This window comes from Caretta caretta, chromosome 24, assembly GCF_965140235.1.
Source record: "Caretta caretta isolate rCarCar2 chromosome 24, rCarCar1.hap1, whole genome shotgun sequence".
In the NCBI taxonomy this organism is placed as follows: Eukaryota; Metazoa; Chordata; order Testudines; family Cheloniidae; genus Caretta; species Caretta caretta.
Genome location: NC_134229.1, coordinates 9,034,298 through 9,055,164, shown reverse-complemented (window position 1 = coordinate 9,055,164; position 20,867 = coordinate 9,034,298). Strand labels below are relative to the sequence as shown.

The following is a 20,867-nucleotide window of genomic DNA, read 5'->3' as shown; positions in this document are numbered from 1 at the left end:
TGTAGGACATGAGAGATGAGAGGTCTTGCCTGGTGTATCAAATCCTGTGTTCCTAAATTTTTTTTCTCCATTGTCCCTTCTGTTGGCAGTGAGTATTGCAAGCTTTGTGACTGTGAAGAGACCTGGAGTAACTGGAGAGAACAACAATGAGGTTGCTAAGCTGGTGAACACACTGAATACCATTCCTTCATTAGGCCAGAGCCCTGGTCCACTTGTGGTTTCTAATAGCAGCCCTGCACATGGTTCCCAGCGATCCAGTGTTTCAGAGACGTCATCGTCGTCATCGCTGAAAGGTACGGTCTGTGGTAGCCTAGATTCTGCTGAAAGCACAGACTTCTAAAGATGTTCCTAACACTCAATTTCTGAAGCAGAAAACGGTAACTAAGCATGTTATCTAGATTGCATATAAAAGGGGAAACAGACCTGTTAAACAGCTATACAGTTGAATTTCATGTCTTCATTGCTCTAAAGTTTTTCCTAGTGAGTGTCCTATATTTATCATGTGAGTTCCTGACTACTCCTTGTATTTATTACTGTGTATTCAGTGTTATGGATGCCCATGCTACCATTGTTAGAATTACTATTTACACATCACCATGGGCATACAGAGCTCTTTACAGACATGTAAGAGGGTAGCTTCTGTGCTACTTCTCCTGCACAGAAGGCACATCTCAGTGGGAGAGAGGCAAAAGATGGCTTTAAGCCAACTTTTGTGCCATCCAGATTCTGGACTTCTGCCCATGTTTGGAGGTGAGAACAAGGAGTTTGAACTTGATGTGGATGGGGGCAGGAAGTCAGTGAAAGGATACAAGGAGAGTGGAGTGTGATTGGAGTAGTGGGAGAAGATGATTTTAGCTGCAAGATGTTTATCAGAAAATTCTTAGGACATCAGTGACTGTGTTCTGAGGAGTGATGAGTGTGCAGTGTATCTCATATGAGTTGTCATAAATCTGCACATTTTCATACCTCTCCTCTCAAGTCCTGTTAGCAATTAACGTTATTACTCTTGAAATGAATCACTTTCAATAGGGCCAGAACTTAGATCCAAGTTTTTATTGAAATGTAGGGGTAGTATCAGATTCCAGATCTGGTTTATCCAGTTTTTTATTATTGTTGTTATTATTGTTATTGTTATTACAGTCAGCTCTTCTCCTGTCCCCACATTTGATTTACAAGATGGTGGCCGGAAAGTCTGCCCAAGATGCAATGCCCAATTTCGAGTGACTGAGGCTTTAAGAGGACATATGTGTGTAAGTAACCATTCTGAGATGAAGAATTCATTAGTCAGTACTATCGATTGTATACGGCAATACTGAAGAACAGTGTTCTCCCCACGGAAGGGGCTTGGGTAGGACAATCTGATGGGGGAATGGAAAATCTACCACAGGATCTTTAATAACTCCAAGTAGGCAGGACCTAGTTTTATATCTTGTTAAAAAGGACTGTTCCTCCAGTAGCACTGCCCCTTCCTATCAATGGTCTCACTCAGCTGTACTGACTTGGAGGGAAGAGCATCCACCTCACTACTTCCTGAAGGTTGCTGTGGTGGGCTCCCAGCTCTCATGAGACCCAGCCTGCTTAGCTTGTGCGAGCCAATGAGGTCACAGCCCACACTGTGTAGTGATATAGTTACTGTTATGTACAATCTAATCATTAGTGTGGCTTTTCTTTTTCCTGAAGTACTGCTGCCCTGAAATGGTTGAATTCCTCAAGAAAGGAAAATCTCTGGAACCTGAACCAAATATTCAGCCTACAAAGCCTCCATCTCCAGAAAAAACTGCAACTGTTGCTTCACCACCCTCCTCCACACCTATCCCTGCATTGTCTCCACCCGCTAAAGCTCCAGAGCAAAGTGAAAATGCAGGTGATTCATCCCAGAGCAAACTCATCATGTTGGTAGATGATTTCTACTATGGCAGGGATGGCGGCAAAGTGACTCAGCTTTTGAACTTCCCCAAGGTTCCAACATCCTTCCGGTGTCCACACTGCACCAAGAGGCTAAAGAACAACATACGGTAAGAGGAATGCCACATGCCCCTATAACAATACCTCGCAGTTCTTGAATCTGCATGTCTCAAAGTGAGTTACTATGTCAATCAATTAAGTTCCAAAGCCCCCCTTATAGGGTAGGTAAGTCACAAACAGAGGCATGGAGAGGTGAAGTGATTTGCCCATGATCACACAATGAGTCAGTGGCAGAGCTGGGAACTGAACCCAGAATTCTTTTGGCTAGAACAGGGTTCCCAAACTTTTTTCCTTGAGGCCCTCCTGCAGCTGCAATAGGCACTGCAGCCGACTATTCGCACTTCTTGCTGCTTTCCAGGAGGTGGCACCCGGGGTTGGAGGTATGACTTGAGCTGTTCAGGGGCAGCTGAACCTTTAAATTATGCCCTCCCCACTATCAGTGTATACAGTTTGATAGTGCTCCCTCCCCTCAAGGTGATCAAATGGGAAATCAGGCAAGGGGCTGTTTAGCATGTAGCATGGCTGCCACACGTCTGTCAGGGAGAGGGCACCATGGAGCGTGCGCGGCCCCTTGCCTCAGCAGGGAGCAGGGCCAGCAAAAGAGTGAAGGGGCCAGGCAGGTGCCACAGCCAGCCCCCACTGACACCCTCCACCTCTGCAGACCACTGAGTGCCTTGAGCTTGTCACGTGGCAGCCTTGCCCCAGTCACCCGCCCAGCACCCTTGTGTGCTTCACAGGCAGCCCCTGTCCGGGAACAAGAGAAAGGTTCGGGGGCCCCCAATGCTGGGCAAAGGCAGGCACTCGGGTTGGGCCCGGCCATTATCTGTGATGGTCATTGTCCAGGAGGAAACAGAGCAGCACTGCTGTGCTCTGGTTATTGGGGGAGCCGTGGAGCTGATACTCCAGGAGGCCAGACAGCCATGGATTGTGGGGGTGCAGTGGCTTGGAGCAGGAACAGCCACGAACCCACCAGCCACCCTGGGAGCTGCCACCTCTCAGGGCCAGCCCCTTCTCTCCTGTCGCACAGCGGCTCCACATCGCCCTCTGTGGGTGCTGAGCTCCTCCGGCACTGAGCAGGGGCCATCACTAGCTGCCACTTCGTCACTGTCTGCTTCACAAACTCCAGTGTCCTCTCCAAACTCCGCCCATGGCTGTGCCTGTAGAGCACCCAGGACTGTATGGTGACCAGTAGACCACCCAGGACTGTCTGGTGGGCCACGGCCCACAGTTTGGGAACCTCTGGGCTAGAATAATGGAATCCTGAGTCCTAATAGAACTTTTAACACCTGTAATTTCTGATTAACTAACCGCTAGTCCAGTCCCTAGAACCCATGATAGAGTATTCTCCACTGCTTTATCCAGTTGAGTTTGAACATGAGAACTGAAGAGAAGAGGTAATTTCCTGTTTGTGGAACAGATTGTACAATGCACAAGAATCCTCTCTAGTATCTTATTGCTACAATAGTCAGTATTAAAATTTGACTTTGAGCTAATATGCTTTATCATGGCAGATGGAGAATTTTAGTTGTTATCCTCTTGATGCTGCTCCTTCAGTGGGCAGTTAGAGAGCAGAGTCAGATGTATCCTGCTATCCAGGGGCTGAATAAGCTGCTGTTGAAGCATCTCTGGGCCACAGAGTGAGGAACGTCATGTCCATCTCTTTGATGGAGGAGAGTTGCCGTCATGTCAGGCCTGGTTTTAGTAGGGTTAGTGAGAAGAGAGTATCTTAATGCTATGCCAAAAATGCAGTTACTTTATTAGCTATTTGAAAATAAATGTTTTTGCTACTAGTGAAAGCAATGCCAGAATAACCAATGTAAAAGTGTCTGGTTCACACCATTTCCAGGGTTGATATGGATGCGAATGTTTTTGTATTTATGTTCACATACACTCTGCTCTCCTTCAGGTTTATGAATCATATGAAACACCATGTTGAACTAGATCAGCAGAATGGGGAGGTAGATGTCCATACTATCTGCCAGCACTGTTACAGGCAGTTCTCCACCCCCTTCCAGCTGCAGTGCCACCTAGAGAATGTTCACAGTCCCTATGAATCAACCAGTAAGTGGTGGTAGCAGGGGGGTTGTTTGTTTATTTCAGGATTTCAGTGTAAGTCTCTGGAGAAAGAGGTCTATCCATCCTGGGACCATGCCGTCATGATGCAGGGTGTGATGTGGGGTTACATGGAATTACATTTTCTTGCATGCCTGCAAAAGTTCAAACCAAACTGTAGTATTAGTCCAAAGTGATGTCATTGTCAAGGATATTTTAAAGATCCAAACCAATCATAATCAGATAATGTTTAGGTTCTGATATGAACCTCCTAAAGGAATGAAATTCTGAGCTAAGGTAACTCCATGGAGCTTTTATTGGGGCTTGTTGTTTATTCTTTTAAACAATAAAATTAATCTAGTGCAGGTGAAAGCAGACTGAAGTCCTCAGTTTATACACATAAGATGTGTTTCCCCACACCATGCCCACCAGTGCCACCTTGTGGGATGAGAAAGTTCAGGTACTATGCCTTACTCAATCTCTTGTAACTTTTCAACTGTCTTAAAACGTGATGACTAGTCATTGTTTATACCTTTCTTTGGACAGTGGTAGTCATTCTACATCTTGCGTGCATTTTGCGGTTAGTATATTGCTAAAATATCTGTCACAGCAATTTCAAAACTGCCAAATGTTATGCTTAGTAAAATTCCACTCCTTAAAGTTAGCTTTATTTTATCTGTAAAGCATGATGGGACTGTTGTTTCCACACAAGTCTTAGGTTCTTTCTTTGGCCTGTTCTAAATGTCAACAGGACACTTTTCAGAGTAGCAACCATGTTAGTCTGTATCCGCAAAAAGAAAATGGACACTTGTCCATTAGAAGCTTAGAATCATAGAAGATTAGGGTTGGAAGAGACCTCAGGAGGTCACCTAGTCCAAACCCCTGCTCAAAGCAGGACCAACACCAACTAAATCATCCCAGCCAGGGCTTTGTCAAGCCAGCCATTAAAAACCTCTGTGGATGGAGATTCTACCACTGCCCTAGGTAACCCAGTCCAGTGCTTCACCACCCTCCTAGAGAAAGAGTTTTTCCTAATATGCAACCTAGACCTCCCCCACTGCAACTTGAGACCATTGCTCCTTGTTCTGTCATCTGCCACCACATAGAACAGCCTAGCTCCATCCTCTTTGGAACCCCCTTCTGGTAGTTGAAGGCTGCTATAAAATCCCCCCTCACTCTTCTGTTCTGCAGACTAAATAAGCCCAGTTCCTTTAGCCTCTCCTCATAAATCATGTGCCCCAGCCCCATAATTATTTTCATTGCCCTCTGCTGGACCCTCCAATTTGTTCACATTCTTTCTGTAGTGGGGGAATCAAAACTGGGCACAGTACTCCGGATGTGGCCTCACCTGTGCCGAACAGAGGGGAATAATCACTTCCCTTGATCTGCTGGCAATGCTTCTACTAATGCAGCCCAATATGCCGCTAGCCTTCTTGGCAACAAGGCAAACTGTTGACTCATATCCAACTTTTCGTCCACTGTAATCCCCAGGTCCTTTTCTGCAGAACTGCCGCTTAGCCAATCAGTCCCCAGTCTATAGCAGTGCCTGGGATTCTTCCGTCCTAAGTGCAGGACTCTGCACTTTTTCTTGTTGAACCCCATCAGATTTCTTATAGCCCAATCCTCCAATTTATGTAGGTCACTCTGGACCCTATCCCTACCCTTCAGCTTATGTACATCTCCCCCCAGCTTAGTGTCATCCTCAAACTTGCTGAGGGTGCGATCTATCCCATCATCCAGATCATTAATGAAGATATTGAACAAAACCTGCCCCAGGACAGACCTCTGGGACACGCCGCTTGATACCGGCTGCCAACTAGACATTGAGCCATTGATCTCTACCTGTTGAGCCCGATGATCTAGCCAGCTTTCTATTCACCTTATAGTCCATTCATCCAATCCATACTTTTTAACTTGCTGGCAAGAATACTGTGGGAGACTGTATCAAAAGCTTTGCTAAAGTGAAAATATATCACGTCCACCGCTTTCCTCATAGCCACAAAGCCAGTTATCTCATCATCGAAGGCAATCGGGTTGGTCAGGCATGACTTTCCTTTGGTGAATCCATGTTGACTATTCCTGATCACCTTCCTCTCCTCCAAGTGGTTCAAAATGGATTCCTTGTGGACTTGCTCCATGATTTTTCCAGGGACTGAGGTGAGGCTGACTGATCTGTAGTTCCCCAGATTCTCCTTCTTCCTTTTTTTTAAAGATGGGCACTATATTTGCCTTTTTCCAGTCATCCAGGACCTCCCCCAGTCGCCACGAGTTTTCAGAGATAATGGCCAATGGCTCTGCAGTCACATCAGCCAACTCCCTCAGCACCCTTGGATGCATTGCATCCAGTTCCATGGACTTGTGCATGTCCAGCTTTTCTAAATAGTCCTTAACCTGTTCTTTCACCACTGAGGGCTGCTCACCTCCTCCCCATACTGTGCTGCTCAATGCAGCAGTCTGGGAGCTGACCTTGTCTGTGAAGACCGAGGCAAAAAAAGCATTGAATACTTCAGCCTTTTCCACATCATCTGTCACTAGATTGCCTCCCCCATTCAGTAAGGGTCCCACACTTTCCCTGACTCCTTCTTGTTGCTAACATTCCTGTAGAAACCTTTCTTGTTACCCTTGATATCCCTTGCTAGCTGCCACTCCAACTGCATGCTTGAGCAATATTTTTATACTCCTCCCTAGTCATCTGTCCAAATTTCCACTTCTTGTAAGCTTCCTTTTTGTGTTTAAGCTCACTGAAGATTTCTCTGTTAAGCCAAGCTGGTCGTCTGCCATATTTGCTATTCTTTCTGCACATCGGGATGGCTTGTTTCTGCGCCCTCAGTAAGGCTTCTTTAAAATACAGCCAGCTCTCCTGGACTCCTTTTCCCTCATATTAACCTTCCAGGGGATCCCTGAGGGAGTCAAAGTATGCTTTTCTGAAGTCCAAAGTATGTATTCTGCTACTCTCCTTTCTTCCTTTTGTCAGGATCCTGAACTCGACCATCTCATGGTCAGGGCTGCCCAGATTGCCACCCAATTCTACTTCCCGTACCAATTCTTCCCTATTTGCAAGCAGCAGGTCAAGAGGAGCACGGCCCCTAGTTGGTTCCTCCAGCACTTGCACCAGGAAGTCCCCAGCACTCTCTAAAAACTGTGCACTGCTCTATTGCTCTCCCAGCAGATGTTAGGGAGATTGAAGTCCCCCATGAGAAACCAGGGCCTGTGATCTGGAAACTACTGTTAGTTGTCTGAAGAAAGCCTCCTCTACCTCATTCTCCTGGTCTATAGCAGACGACCACCATGACATCACCCTTGTTGCTGTTGCTTCTAAACTTAACCCAAAGACTCTCAACAGACTTTTCTCCAGTTTCCTATTGGAAGCTCTGAGCAATCATACTGCTCCCTTACATACAGTGCAACTCCTCCACCTTTTCTCTCCCACCAGTCCTTCCTGAACAGTTTATACCCATCCATGACAGTGCTCCAGTCATGTGAGTTACCCCACCAAGTCTCTGTTATTCCAAGCTTAGTTGTGACCTTCCAAATTCATTTCACATAGGGGTTACCAAATAGACTTCAGATAATGATAAACTAATCTGATCAAAAATGTACTTTTGGAAACAGTGCGGCATTGGCCTGGGCCAAAGGAAATGGAGCTTTTCCATGTTCTTTGATGACTCAGTTTTACTCCTTGCTCAGTTGGTTTTGGTGATGCCTTCCAGAAGATGCTGAGAGTAGATATAGATAGATATATTTAAATCACATGCCCCAGATCCAAGAGGCGAGAACAAGTAATATTTTGCTTCCTTCAAAGGGATTATATTATCTGATTTCAAAGTCCTTCACTGCAACCTTTGTGTTGTGGGGGTTTTAACTGTTACTTTGCTTTTCCTTCCTGTTACAGCGAAGTGCAAGATTTGTGAATGGGCATTTGAGAGTGAACCAATGTTCTTGCAGCATATGAAGGATACCCACAAGCCTGGAGAAATGCCCTACGTTTGTCAGGTATTACACACATTTTAAACTCTGTGCTTTAGACTGTTTCTGTGAAGTCCAGGAGGAGGTCTGGAACTTTCCAGCAAAGCATTTAAGTAGGTGATTAGTCCCACTGGAGTCAGTGCTGAGGGAGCAGACACTAGTAGTTTGCATTGAGGGCCTGGAGATGGGTGCCTTTTCAGGAAAGAGAAGCTGTCACTCTAGAGGAGGAGATAAGGCTCTGTCACTCACTCACTACATCCCTAGTTGCTGTCTAACCCTGAGATCAGTGCTTGCATCCACTCTCAAGATGCTACCCTTCATAAATTGGCCCCACTGCTGCCTGTCCAATGAGAAAAGGAGAAGAATAAGAAACTTCTAAAATGCAACTTCTTTCAATGTGACATAGGGCCTGAGTGAATTGTTCTATCTGACATACTGTGACTTGCTTTTCAGTAACTACCTATTATTTCTGTTTGCACTGTTACTCCCTTTCTTCTTTTTAGATTGGATGGATAGTGTCATTAACTGCTAATTTTATAACCATCTGAAAGAACAGAATTCTCAGGAGAGATCTGTTCTCAGAACTATTAATTTTAAGAGTATGTAGTCTCTTCAAAAAAATCTAAATAGCTTATTTTTATTCTTTATGGGTATCCCCCAGTAAACCCTGATGTTCCCCCCGACGCCCCAAGGTACCTCTCTCTTCTTGTAGCCCTCTATTCTGAGTGATGAAGACTGCATAAGATTTACTTCCTTTCAGAGCTCATTACTCCTCAGGTGCTCAGGAACCATGGTTATGGTTGCCATATAAGAATCTACCTAGATTGACCAGCCCCATTTTTACTTGATAGAGATCACTCACTGTTAGGTCTCACTTCCTGTTAGATCTCCCTTTCTGCTTACTTCAGATAAGTTCATTCAGAAACTTAAAGGGGGTGTAGGTTAGCAGCTGCTTAGATGCTTCAGTGAAAGTAACCATATACTACAGTGATAGATGTGATATAAATTCCTAGATTACTTCCATGTTAATTGTTTGCATTTGTCCTTCCCCAGGTCTGTCAGTATCGTTCGTCGCTTTACTCTGAAGTGGATAGCCATTTCCGAATGATCCACGAGGACACACGGCACCTGCTCTGTCCTTATTGCCTGAAAGTCTTTAAGAATGGCAATGCCTTCCAGCAGCATTTCATGAGGCACCAGGTAACCCAAGTACGGAGTTAGGTTTATATTCTTCGCAACGCTTTGGTTAAAATGTTTCACTTTTCACAGATTTCAGAGTAACAGCCGTGTTAGTCTGTATTCGCAAAAAGAAAAGGAGTACTTGTGGCACCTTAGAGACTAACCAATTTATTTGAGCATGAGCTTTCGTGAGCTACAGCTCACTTCATCGGATGCATACTGTGGAAACTGCAGAAGACATTATATACACAGAGACCATGAAACAATACCTCCTCCCACCCCACTCTCCTGCTGGTAATAGCTTGTCTAAAGTGATCACTCTCCTTACAATGTGTATGATAATCAAGTTGGGCCATTTCCAGCACAAATCCAGGTTTTCTAACCCCCCCCCCCCTCCCCACACACACACACACACACACACACACACAAACTCACTCTCCTGCTGGTAATAGCTTATCTATTACCAGCAGGAGAGTGGGGTGGGAGGAGGTATTGTTTCATGGTCTCTGTGTATATAACGTCTTCTGCAGTTTCCACAGTATGCATCCGATGAAGTGAGCTGTAGCTCACGAAAGTTCATGTTCAAATAAATTGGTTAGTCTCTAAGGTGCCACAAGTACTCCTTTTCACAGAGACTTCATTGGGAATGGAGCACATGCTTAAAGCTGAATCAGGGCCTGAAACAGGCGATGTGCCCACTTCATCACACACACACACACACACACACACACGACTATGCCTCTTACCTCAGCTATGATTAGCACAAATATCCTGTGTTTTCCGTGTTGGTATTTGTTTCCACTTCGTAATTAACAAAGATTGTTGGTGGGTGATATCAGCCCTTTATCCTTCTGGGTGAAAAGTTCAGATTCCAGAAAATAAATTCCATCCCACAGACCACGTTTTGTACAGCTGTTGGGAAGCTCTGTTTCCATATCTGTTGCCTAGAATGGTGACCTCTTTTAAGTGTGAGTAGTTCTAAGCGTACTTATAAATTATACAAAGTTAGTGCTTTTGGCAGGTAGCAGATTGACAACCCTGGAAGCCCTTAGTTTACCCACAGAACAGGTATAGGGTAGGCATTAGAAAGGCAAGCAGCTTCCATGTGCTACTCTGCCAGTGTGCCTCAGCCGTGACTTGGAGAAAACCCCCTCTAGGAGAAAGAGAAGAGTTCATTTTTCTTGACCCTGCAGTTCTTGGTGCCTCTGCTGATAAAGGGACCAATTGCTGGGGTGAAGGTGATTTTATGATGTGGACACGTTACCCACTGGAAATGGAACAAACACCACCAGTAGCTATTTTTAGTACAGCATTTTTAAATGGCACCTAAACTTGGCTGGACTTGAGGTCAAGGGAATAAAAGAAAGAGAAGCCATTGTTTTGGTTTCTTTAAATAAATAAAATAAACCACCCAAGAACCTTCCCTTTTTGCCTCCACTCTCCAAAATTAAAAATTCCTTTTTTATTTTGCTTTAGAAGAAGAGTGTTTATCACTGTAACAAGTGTCGGCTGCAATTCCTATTCGCCAAGGATAAAATTGAACACAAGCTGCAGCACCACAAAACTTTCCGAAAGCCGAAGCAGCTAGAAGGACTGAAACCTGGAACCAAGGTAAGGGATCCAAGCTAAGCAGCAGCACTTGCTCCTCTTCCTACATTTTCTCAGAAGTATATCAACAGTATCAATATGTACCTCCTAAAAATTCCAGCAGCATTTTTCTACCAGTTTTTAGTAGATGCCATAAAACAGGTGTTTGCAGAATGTGCATCAGTTCAGATCTCCACCTGTTGGAACAGATTGATTCCACCTGCCATTCCATGTTAAGTTGAGCAGACCATTGCAAAGCTGAGGAGCAGAGATCAGGAATGGGGCAGCACATGTCTTAAGATATGCAAAGCTGAGGTATCTATCATTTGCTGCAGGTTACAATTAGAGCATCTAGAGGACAGCCGCGGACAGTGCCAGTATCTTCGTCTGATGCGCCACAGGGCACCTTGCAGGAAGCCACTCCACTGACGACTTCTACGGACCCCCAGCCCATCTTCCTGTACCCACCTGTCCAGAGGAACATCCAGAAGAGAGCAGTCAAGAAAATGTCAGAACTTCTTGCTAAGTTTCAAACTAAAAGGTTGTTAAAGAAAATGCAGTCAGCTATGTTATGCCACCATTGATGGCAGTCTGCTCCTCGGCACTGTGCAGTTTCGGCTTGTCCACTGCCAGGAAGAACTATCATGCCAGGAGAAGCCAGCTTTCCACAAGACCAGGATTAAGTCAAATGATTTAAACAATTTTTTTTTTTTTAATTTTCTCTTTTGTGGGTTTTCCCTGTAGAGAGCCCAGAGGAGCCTCCCTCTTTCTTTTCCCCCTCTCAGCCTGTCTCCCTTAGAGGTCCCACATTGCAGCCTTAATTTTTCTTGTTAGGGCAGTCCACTGTATTTGAGTACATGGCATTACATGGCATAAGAGAGTGATTCCTTAACGAGGTGTCACAAATGGTGAAACTAAAGCCTAACGCTAAGACAATCTATGTAGCTAGGGCTGAAAGTATAGGTCAGAGGAGAGATTATTTTGACTGCAATTTTTTCTGGAAGTTTGCCTCTGTCAATGATAGTCTTCACTGTTTGCTGGTTAGCTTTGTCTTTTGTGTCTGCCAGCCTGACAGGGTTTGTAGTAACAGAAATTGTAACTCCACAAGGTATCTGTACAGCCACTGATGAGTGTCCCCTTTCATCTGCAGGAGTGTTCTGGGGAGGCAGACGTGCTTGGAGTGCAGCTTCGAAATCCCAGATTTCCCAAACCACTTTCCTACCTACGTCCACTGTTCGCTGTGTCGTTATAGCACTTGCTGCTCCAGAGCTTATGCCAACCATATGATCAAGTAGGTGTAAAAGGGCTCTCTAGAAAAGCAAACCTCTCTAATACACTGGAACCCCATCCCCCTTATATTGACATTCTCCTTTACTGGGGCATCAGTAAGTTCCAGTTCACTAGAAGTGGGTTATAGGGCAGTGTGCATGTCGTTTGTATCGATGGTACAATGGTTGGTAATGGGTTTCTTTATACACCTAAATGATTTGAGCGAACAGTTGAGGGCAAATGCTGGATGAGGATTAATCTCAGTGGATTTCAGTTCACATAAGGGACATGCACAGACACACGTACCCCGACTCCTTTTAATTTGTCAGCCACTTAGAAATACCCCGTCTAACTTTTGCAGCTGCCCTCCCCATTCAGAATCAGGATTTGGTGATCCTGCTCTAGACCATTGGGCCTAAAAACCTCTCCAAGTTCTTGAGCATCAGTGACTGTGACAAATAACATTACTAGGTGAGAACTGTCATTAACTGCCACCTGGTGCAAATCGCTGAGAGGTGTGGGTTTCAGAGCAGGGATATTGCTGTCTTGCTCCTAAAACAGGTTCAAGTATATAGTTCATTGAAAGATGTAGTTAATCGCACAAGCCTACAGATCCTGGAAAACAATGGATGGATGCAGCACAGTTGCCCCCAGAGCCAGGGTCAAGCAGTTTAATCAGGGATAGGAATCCCATTCCCCTGAAACCTTAATTGAAAGATAGGGAAACTTACAACAGAATGGTTCTATAATAGGATCAGGTTTCTCTGAATAAGTGTGCATGATTTTTTGTCTGGCCTAAATATGCAGAATAATCCTGAGCCTCTAGTAAATATGTTTGTTTTTTATCTTACAGCAACCACGTTCCTCGGAAGAGTCCAAAATACTTGGCCTTGTTTAAAAACTATACTGCCTGGTAATGCCAAACTTGATTACATCTTATTTTAATTTTCTAACCATCTAAAGTGATTTATTTTCTGATCTTCTAACTCTGCCATCTTCTGTAATTATCCACTTTCTCAAGAAGATCCAATATATTTTTTCTGTAATAGCAAAAAGGTGTTTAAACAGAGCACAAAATCCTGGGTCTTACTTTACCCTGGATAACCTGCAACTCCTAATGACTTCTTAGGGCAGGTCTACACTACAGCCTGGATCGAGGCTCTGAGATCGATCCTCTGGCAGTCAATTTAGTGGGTCTAGTGAAGACCCGCCAAATCGACAGCAGATTGCTCTCCAGTCGACCCCTGTACTCTACCCTCAACAAGAAGAGTAAGGTAAGTCGATGCGAGAGTTTCTCCCGTCGACCCCCTGCAGTGTAGACCCCGCGGTAACTTGACCTAAGTTATGTCAACTCCAGCTACATTATTCACGTAGCTGGAGTTGCATAGCGTAGGCTGACTTACCGCAGTAGTGTAGACATAGCCTTAGTGTGAGCTAACTTCATGTGGCACATAATGGGAAATGCACTTATGCAGTTGAAGGCAGAATTTGGTCATAAGAATGGCCATACTAGGTCAGATCAATTATCTGTCCCAGACCAGTATCCCGTCTTCCAGTAGTGGCCAGTGCCAGAAGCTTCAGAAGGAGTGAACAGAACAAGGCACTTTACTGAGTGATCCACATCCTGTCATCCAGTCCCAGCTTCTTTTAGGACACCCAAAGCATGAGATTGCATCCCTGACCCTCTTAGTTAATAGCCATTGATGGATCTATCCTCCAGGAACTTTATCTAATTCTTTTTTTAATTCAGTTATACTTTTGGCCTTTACCACATCCCCTGGCAGTGACTTCCCCAGGTTGACTGCGTGGTATGTGAAGAAGTACTTCCTTATGCTTGTTTTAAACCTGCTACCTATTACTGACCCCTGGTTCTTGTGTTATGTGGAGGGGTGAATAACACATCCTTACTCGCTTTCTCCACACCATTCATGATTTTCTAAACCTCTATCATATCTCCCCTCAGTTGTCTCTTTTCCAGGCTGAACAGTCCTGTCTTTTTAATCTCTCCTCACATGAAAGCTGTACCATCCCCCTAATAATTTTCGTTTCCCTTCTGTGTACTTTTTCCAATTCTAATCTATCTTTTATGAGATGGGATGACCATAACTGCACGCAGTATTCAAAGTATGGGCATACCATGTTTTTATATATGGTGGTATTATGATATTTTTTGTCTTATTATCTACCCGTTTTCTGATGGTTCCCAGCATTCTGTTAGGTTTTTTGACTGGCGCACATTGAAGAGATGTTTTCAGAGAACTATCCACGATAACTCCCAAGATTGATTTCTTGTGTGGTAACAGCTAATTTAGACACCATCATTTTGTATGTATACTTGGAATTATGTCTTCCAGTGTGCATTACTTTGCATTTATCAACATTGAATATCATCTGCCATTTTATTGCCCAGTCACCCAGTTTTGTGAGGTCACTTTGTAACTCTTTGCAGTCTGCTTTGGACCTAACTGTCTGGAGTAATTTTGTATCATCTGAAAATTTTGCCAACTCGCTGTTTTACCTTTTTTTCCTAATCATTTGTGACTGATAAACAGCACTAGTCCCAGTATGGATCTTTGGGGGACCTTGCTGTTTACCTTTCTCCACTGTGAAAACTGATAATTTAGTTCTACTCTTTGTTTTCTATCTTTTAACCAGTCACTGATCCAGGAGAGGAACTTGCCTCTTTTTCCCATGACTGCTTAGTTTGCTTAAGAGCCTTTGATGAGGGACCTTGTCAAAGGCTTTCTGAAAGGCAAAGTACACTATGTACACTAGATCACCCTTGTCCATATGTTTGTTGACCCCCGTCCCCAAAGAAGTCTGATAGATTGGTGAGGCATGATTTCCCTTTACAAAAGCTGTATTGGCTCTTCCCCAACGTATCATGTTCATCTATGTGTCTGATAATTCTGTTCTTTACTGTAGTTTAAACTGTTTTGCTGGTACTGAAGTTAGGCTTTCCAGACTGTAATTGCCAGAATTGGCTCTGGCGTCTTTTTTAAAAATTGGCATCACATTAGCTCTCCACCACTCATCTGGCACAGAGGTTGATTTAAATGATAGGTTACATATCATAATTAGTAGTTCTGCAATTTCATATTTGAGCTCCCTCAGAAATCTGGTCCTGGTGACTTATTTCTTTTTAAAGTATTTGTTCCAAAACCTCCTCTACTGACACCTCAATCTGGGACAGTTCCTCAGATTTGTCATCTAAAACAAATGGCTCAGGTGTGGGTATCTCCCTTACATCCTCTCCAGTGAAGACCGATGCAGAGAATTCATTTAGCTTCTCATCAGTGACCTTGTCTTTCTTGAGTGCATCTTTAGCACCTCAGTTGTCCAGTGGCCCTGCTGATTGTTTGGCTAGCTTCCTGCTTCTGATGTACTTTAAAAATTTTTTTTACTTTTAGTTCTTGTCTTTTGCTAGTTGTTCTTCAAATTCTTTTTTGACCTGCCTAATTACGCTTGACTTGCAAGGATGTATGTTCCTTTCTGTTTTCTTCACTAGGAGTTGACTTTCAGTTTTTAAAAGATGTCTTTTTGTCTTTAACCGCCTCTTTTACTCTGTTGTTTAGCCATGGTGGTTTTTTTCTGGTCCTCTTACTGTTTTTTGGGAGCAGGGATACATTTAGTTTGAGCCTCTATTATGGTGTTTTTTAAAAAAATTTCCATGCAGCTTGCACACATTTCACTTTTGTGACTGTTTCTTTTAATTTCCATTTAACTAGCCGCCTCATTTTTGTGTATTTCCCCTTTTTGAGGTTAAGTGCTACTGTGGTGGATTTCTTAGGTATTTTCTTCCCTACAAGGATGTAAATTTAATTACACATTGTGGTCGATATTGCCAAGTGGTTCAGCTATATTTGCCTCTTGGACCAGATCCAGTCTTCCACTTAGAACTAAATCAAGAATTGCTTCTCCCCTTGTGGGTTCCAGGACTAGCTGCTCCAAGAAGCAGTCAGTAATGGTGTCTAGAAATTTTATCTCTGAATCCCATCCCGAGGTGACATGTACCCAGTCAATAAGGAGGTAATATTAATGGGGGATTTCAACTAAGTTTTCTGTTTTTATAGCCTCTTTAGTCTCCATGAGAACTTTCCAGATCTCTTTATTAATGGTTGCTGCTTTATATGAAATGCATATGTTTGTTGTGATGCTGGTGTTATTATATACTTCTTTTCTCTTCCCCCTCCTAGTGGGGTAAAGTTGGCCTGTGCCTCCTGTCTTTTTGCAACATCTGAAGGTGATGCAATGGCCAAGCATCTGGTCTTCAACCCATCACATGAGTTCAGTAACATCATTTTCCGAGGTAAGATTTTGAGATGAAGCAGAAATGTCACATTATACTGTAGCATAATAGTAATGTTCGGCATAATGCATTATTTATAGACTATGGGCCAGATGCTTCCCTGGTGTATCTATTTGGGATGAATTTGACCTATAATTCCTCTAGCTTTCCATGCTATTTAGATGTAAAACATAGAGTAGATTCATAGATTAGAAGGTCAGAAGCAACCACTGTGATCAGCTAGTCTGACCTGCTGTATAACCCAGGCCATAGGACTTGTAGGTAGATGTGTAGTGTTGTGGACCCTTCATAACAGAATGAGAGAGTCTGTCTATTCTGGAGGTTTGAGGGGTTGGTTTAATATCTCCTTTCCTTTTTTGCATATAGTTACAGCTATATGGCTGTGGGACTCATCCAGGGGCTGCATGAATGCTGTTAGTAAGTTACTCTTCCTCTGAGACACTATTGAACCAGTGAGAGGCTAAGAGGCATTGTGCTGCTGCTGAAATTACAAGTTTGGATGGGTCTTAAAACTTGCATCCTAGACGCTTGACATTAAATATCCCTATTACATTTTGCTAAAGGAAGGAGTTACCTCCAGTGGACTGGGCAAATTCCAGTTTACTGGCCTATATCCGGCCTAACTGTATTCCTCCTGTGGATTCAAATGAATACAGTATTTCTCTGCTGGTTTTAATGGTCATTGTCTAGTGTTACTGTGCATTGTTAGCTGCTGTGCATCAACCCAGAGGTGGCTGCATTTCAGTGTTGGATACAATGATTACTCTATGGGTGTGAAATTACACATATAAAGTGTTTGCAAATTGTGTTGAGATCCTTCAGGATGACTGACGCTGTAGAGGTACAAGATCATCATCTTAGAAAAATGATTTTTGTTGTTGTTGTCTGTCTTGATGATTCACTTTCTGTTTGCAAACTAACCTCCAAATATTTCCTTTTTCAGGGCCCACTTGGATTTCACATTCAAGGTAAACTGTCTGACATCTCTCATCTGCCAAATACTCTTCTAGTTTTTGTTCCCTGTTTTTGTTTTTCTTGTTTTAAGCTGGTTCTCTGTGTTCTCTCCCTTCAAGGCACAGCCAGCCCCATGACGGAAGCATGAAGAATATATACTCCACCTATCCCCCAAGTAAAGCTGCTACTGTGAAAACAAAGCCTTTGTTAGCTGAGAAGGATGAGATGGAGCCTGAAGCGGTGCTAGAGGCATATAAGAGACCTGCGGTTAGTCAGGAGGAAGAGTGCTTAAATATTGATGATCAAGAAGAAGAACAGCCAGCAAAAGAGCCCGAACCTGTAAGCAAAAAGGAACAACTGTCCGTGAAAAAGCTTCGTGTCGTACTGTTTGCCTTGTGCTGCAACACTGAACAGGCAGCAGAGCACTTCAGGAATCCTCAGAGGCGTATCAGGCGCTGGCTGCGAAGGTTTCAAGCTTTCCAAGAAGACAACTTAGCATCTTTGTCAGAGGGCAAGTACCTCAGCTTAGAGGCTGAAGAGAAGCTAGCAGAGTGGGTCCTCACACAAAGAGAGCAGCAGCTGCCTGTGAACGAGGAGACTCTCTTTCAGAAGGCAACCAAGATTGGCCGGTCCCTTGAGGGAGGCTTCAAGATCTCCTACGAATGGGCGGTGAGGTTCATGCTCAGGCACAACCTCAGCATGCACACCCGCAGAGCAGTGGCTCACCCTCTCCCCAAAGACGTAGACGAAAATGCCAGCTGCTTCATTGAGTTTGTGCAACGGCAGATCCACACCCAGGACCTGCCACTCTCCATGATCGCAGCCATTGACGAGATCTCTCTTTTCCTTGATGTGGAGGTACTGAGCAGCGACGACAGGAAAGAGAATGCATTGCAGACAGTGGGGACCGGGGAGCCCTGGTGCGACGTTGTCCTCGCTATCTTAGCTGATGGCAGCATTTTGCCAACTCTGGTGTTCTACAGGGGTCATGTAGAGCAGCCTGCCAACGTGCCGGAGTCTATTATATTGGAAGCAAAGGAGAATGGGTACAGCGATGACGAAATCATGGAGCTGTGGTCTTCTAGAGTGTGGCAGAAGCACACAGAGTGCCAGAACAGCAAGGGCATGCTGGTGCTGGATTGCCACCGAACACATCTGTCTGAAGAGGTACTTTCCTTACTGAATGCATCCAGCACTCTGCCAGCCGTAGTCCCTGCTGGCTGCAGCTCCAAAATCCAACCCCTAGATGTGTGCATAAAAAGGACTGTGAAAAACTTCTTGCATAAAAAGTGGAAAGAGCAAGCCAAGGAAATGGCGGACTCCACATGCGACTCGGACATTCTCCTCCAGCTGGTTTTATGCTGGCTGGCGGAGGTTCTGGAGGTCATTGGCGACTGTCCTGAACTCGTGCAGCAGTCCTTCCTGGTGGCTAGCGTGCTGCCGGGCCCCGATGGCACGGCCAACTCTCCCACACGCAATGCCGACATGCAGGAGGAGCTGATTGCCTCTCTGGAGGAGCAGCTGAAGCTGAGCGATGAGCTGCAGGACGAAGAAGTTGGATTCCAGGATAGGACCCGTGCTGAAGAATCTACAGACCCAGAAATCCTCCACCAGCTCTTTGAAGGGGAAAGCGAGACTGAATCCTTCTATGGCTTTGAAGATGCTGATTTGGATCTGATGGAAATCTGAGCACTAATCTGAGAATCATGATCCAGAAAGGGTTATTTTTTAAATAAATGTTGGATGAGACCATTACACTTCCCTGTGGATTTGTGGGATTAGGAAATTTGTAGGTGATCACTCAGATTAATAGCCATTTATGCTGTTCATTTATAAGTTTTGTGCTTTTTTTTAAAAAAGAAAAAAAAGAAATCACTGTGTTGGTATTTTCTGAAGCTATATTGTGGGTGAATATTTTTGCGTTTTCTTTACCTCACTGTATCATAGTTTTCTGTTTTATTGTGCAAAAATGTTTTGAATTATACTACATCGTCAATGTGACCATTTCTAAAGAAAGGAAAAAAAAATGTAGCTAATGAACCAGTATATAAATCTTTTGGTTGTCTTAACACAGATTTTTTTTTTTTTTTTTTAAACACTTGACCCAGAGATTTAGGTTTCTGTAGTAACTTTAGATATGAATTATTGCTTTAATGTGTGAAACCTTCTATTATTGGCCATTAAGATTTGGGTTTTTGTTTCTTTTTTAAAAAAGAAAAGAAGAGCAATGACTTTGCTTGTGAATCTTGACACAGGGTAAAACACAAGCGATAGAATTTTGCCTGTTCAATGCCAGCAACGGTTCTTAGGAGCCATTAGTATTTGAACTGGGGTTGAACTGAGATCTACATTTAGGGAGTTAGGTACAGTGTTAAAGCCAGCCTCTCGTTTTTGAGTAGACTTCATGACAACTGGAGGACACTGTGTGTGATGGTTTCATTCCGCCACCCAGGAAACCATCTGACACCCACCCACCTTGCTCCAAAGAATTACTGACAGAGGGTACATGATGGAAGAGACAAGACAAGCCTGTCTTGATCTTCCTGTACAATAGATGGGAGCTAAAACTATATGGACCATTAAACGACCTTTTTAAACTACTAGTAGTTGATAAACCTGCTTTAACCAGTGGCATCAGACACTACGTTCCTTAGAATTAGAAAATCTGATTTAATGAAACAAACTGTGATGTGCACAAAAGGAAGACGTTTGTTTTTATTTTTCACTGCCAGCTTAAATTTTTCTACAATTTGCATGTTTGAGGGTTTTTTAATTGTATGTATTATGGTATAAACTGAAAGCATTTTGACATACAAAAATCAGAAGCACCTGCACCTTTCTGTTTCCGTAGAGGTTTTTGAGAACCTTCCCTATTACCCAAGGAAAGCAGGAGGCAGCATGTGCAAACCTGTAAATGGTTCATCTTTAAAGTGTACATAAGTGGAACATTTAATAAAACCAGGGAAATGGATTTATAAATATGTGTTTTTATTATGGAGAACTATTTAATTCTTGTGACTTTGATAGAAAAGTACATATTATCCTAAATTAATTCTCTTGCTCCTCTGAACTCTGCAAAAAATGTGAAGCTGATGAAGTTTTTTCTTTGACATGACCAATTCCTGATTTGATTCAGTTTGTACACAAATCCTCTGCTTGGGAAGGGACTCAGTAGCTCAGTGTGTCTGGAAAAAAGCCAGAGATGGGATAGTAATGAAATGGCTTTACATGTAGTTAACACTTAGAGTCTGATTCTGCCCTCACTTGTACCTGTGCAACCCTCCATAAAATCAATGTGACTTTAGCAGAGTTTGGCCTCTAACTGCCATATATTAACTACAGTAGGTTAAGTGGGACAGCCTGTTGTCCTGACTTCAAGGGGTTTTAAAAAAAAGTCTGAAAAGCATAAATACATATTTATATTGTACTGTATAAATATATTGCATTTCATCTTTATTTGGCAACCTCTACATTCTTAAACTACAGCTTAAAGTTAAGTTTTTACCTCATAGATGCTGATAAATGCACCCTTTTCAAATGAAACTTAAGCAGCAGTCATATATTATAATTTCAAGGCTAAATCATT

General features: G+C 43.5%; 1 protein-coding gene across 10 annotated transcripts in view; it reads left to right on the top strand.

Annotated features, from left to right (window-relative positions):
- The window catches only part of POGZ (pogo transposable element derived with ZNF domain), a 59,802-nt gene extending 39,542 nt beyond the window's left edge, over window positions 1-20,260 (top strand). For 5 of the 10 annotated variants that reach the window (XM_048827925.2, XM_048827927.2, XM_048827919.2 and 2 more), the window contains 13 exons: window positions 90-293; window positions 1,141-1,250; window positions 1,681-2,015; window positions 3,872-4,026; window positions 7,910-8,010; window positions 9,037-9,192; window positions 10,639-10,773; window positions 11,085-11,290; window positions 11,900-12,040; window positions 12,872-12,931; window positions 16,215-16,327; window positions 17,271-17,295; window positions 17,401-20,260. In XM_048827925.2, coding sequence (XP_048683882.1) covers window positions 90-293; window positions 1,141-1,250; window positions 1,681-2,015; window positions 3,872-4,026; window positions 7,910-8,010; window positions 9,037-9,192; window positions 10,639-10,773; window positions 11,085-11,290; window positions 11,900-12,040; window positions 12,872-12,931; window positions 16,215-16,327; window positions 17,271-17,295; window positions 17,401-18,970 — 3,311 coding nt within the window. In that variant the 3' untranslated portion in view covers window positions 18,971-20,260. The remainder of the gene's footprint in view (window positions 1-89; window positions 294-1,140; window positions 1,251-1,680; window positions 2,016-3,871; window positions 4,027-7,909; window positions 8,011-9,036; window positions 9,193-10,638; window positions 10,774-11,084; window positions 11,291-11,899; window positions 12,041-12,871; window positions 12,932-16,214; window positions 16,328-17,270; window positions 17,296-17,400) is intronic. The other 5 variants (XM_048827926.2, XM_048827924.2, XM_048827923.2 and 2 more) reach the window with 4 other exon arrangements.
- Window positions 20,261-20,867: the final 607 nt, after the last annotated feature.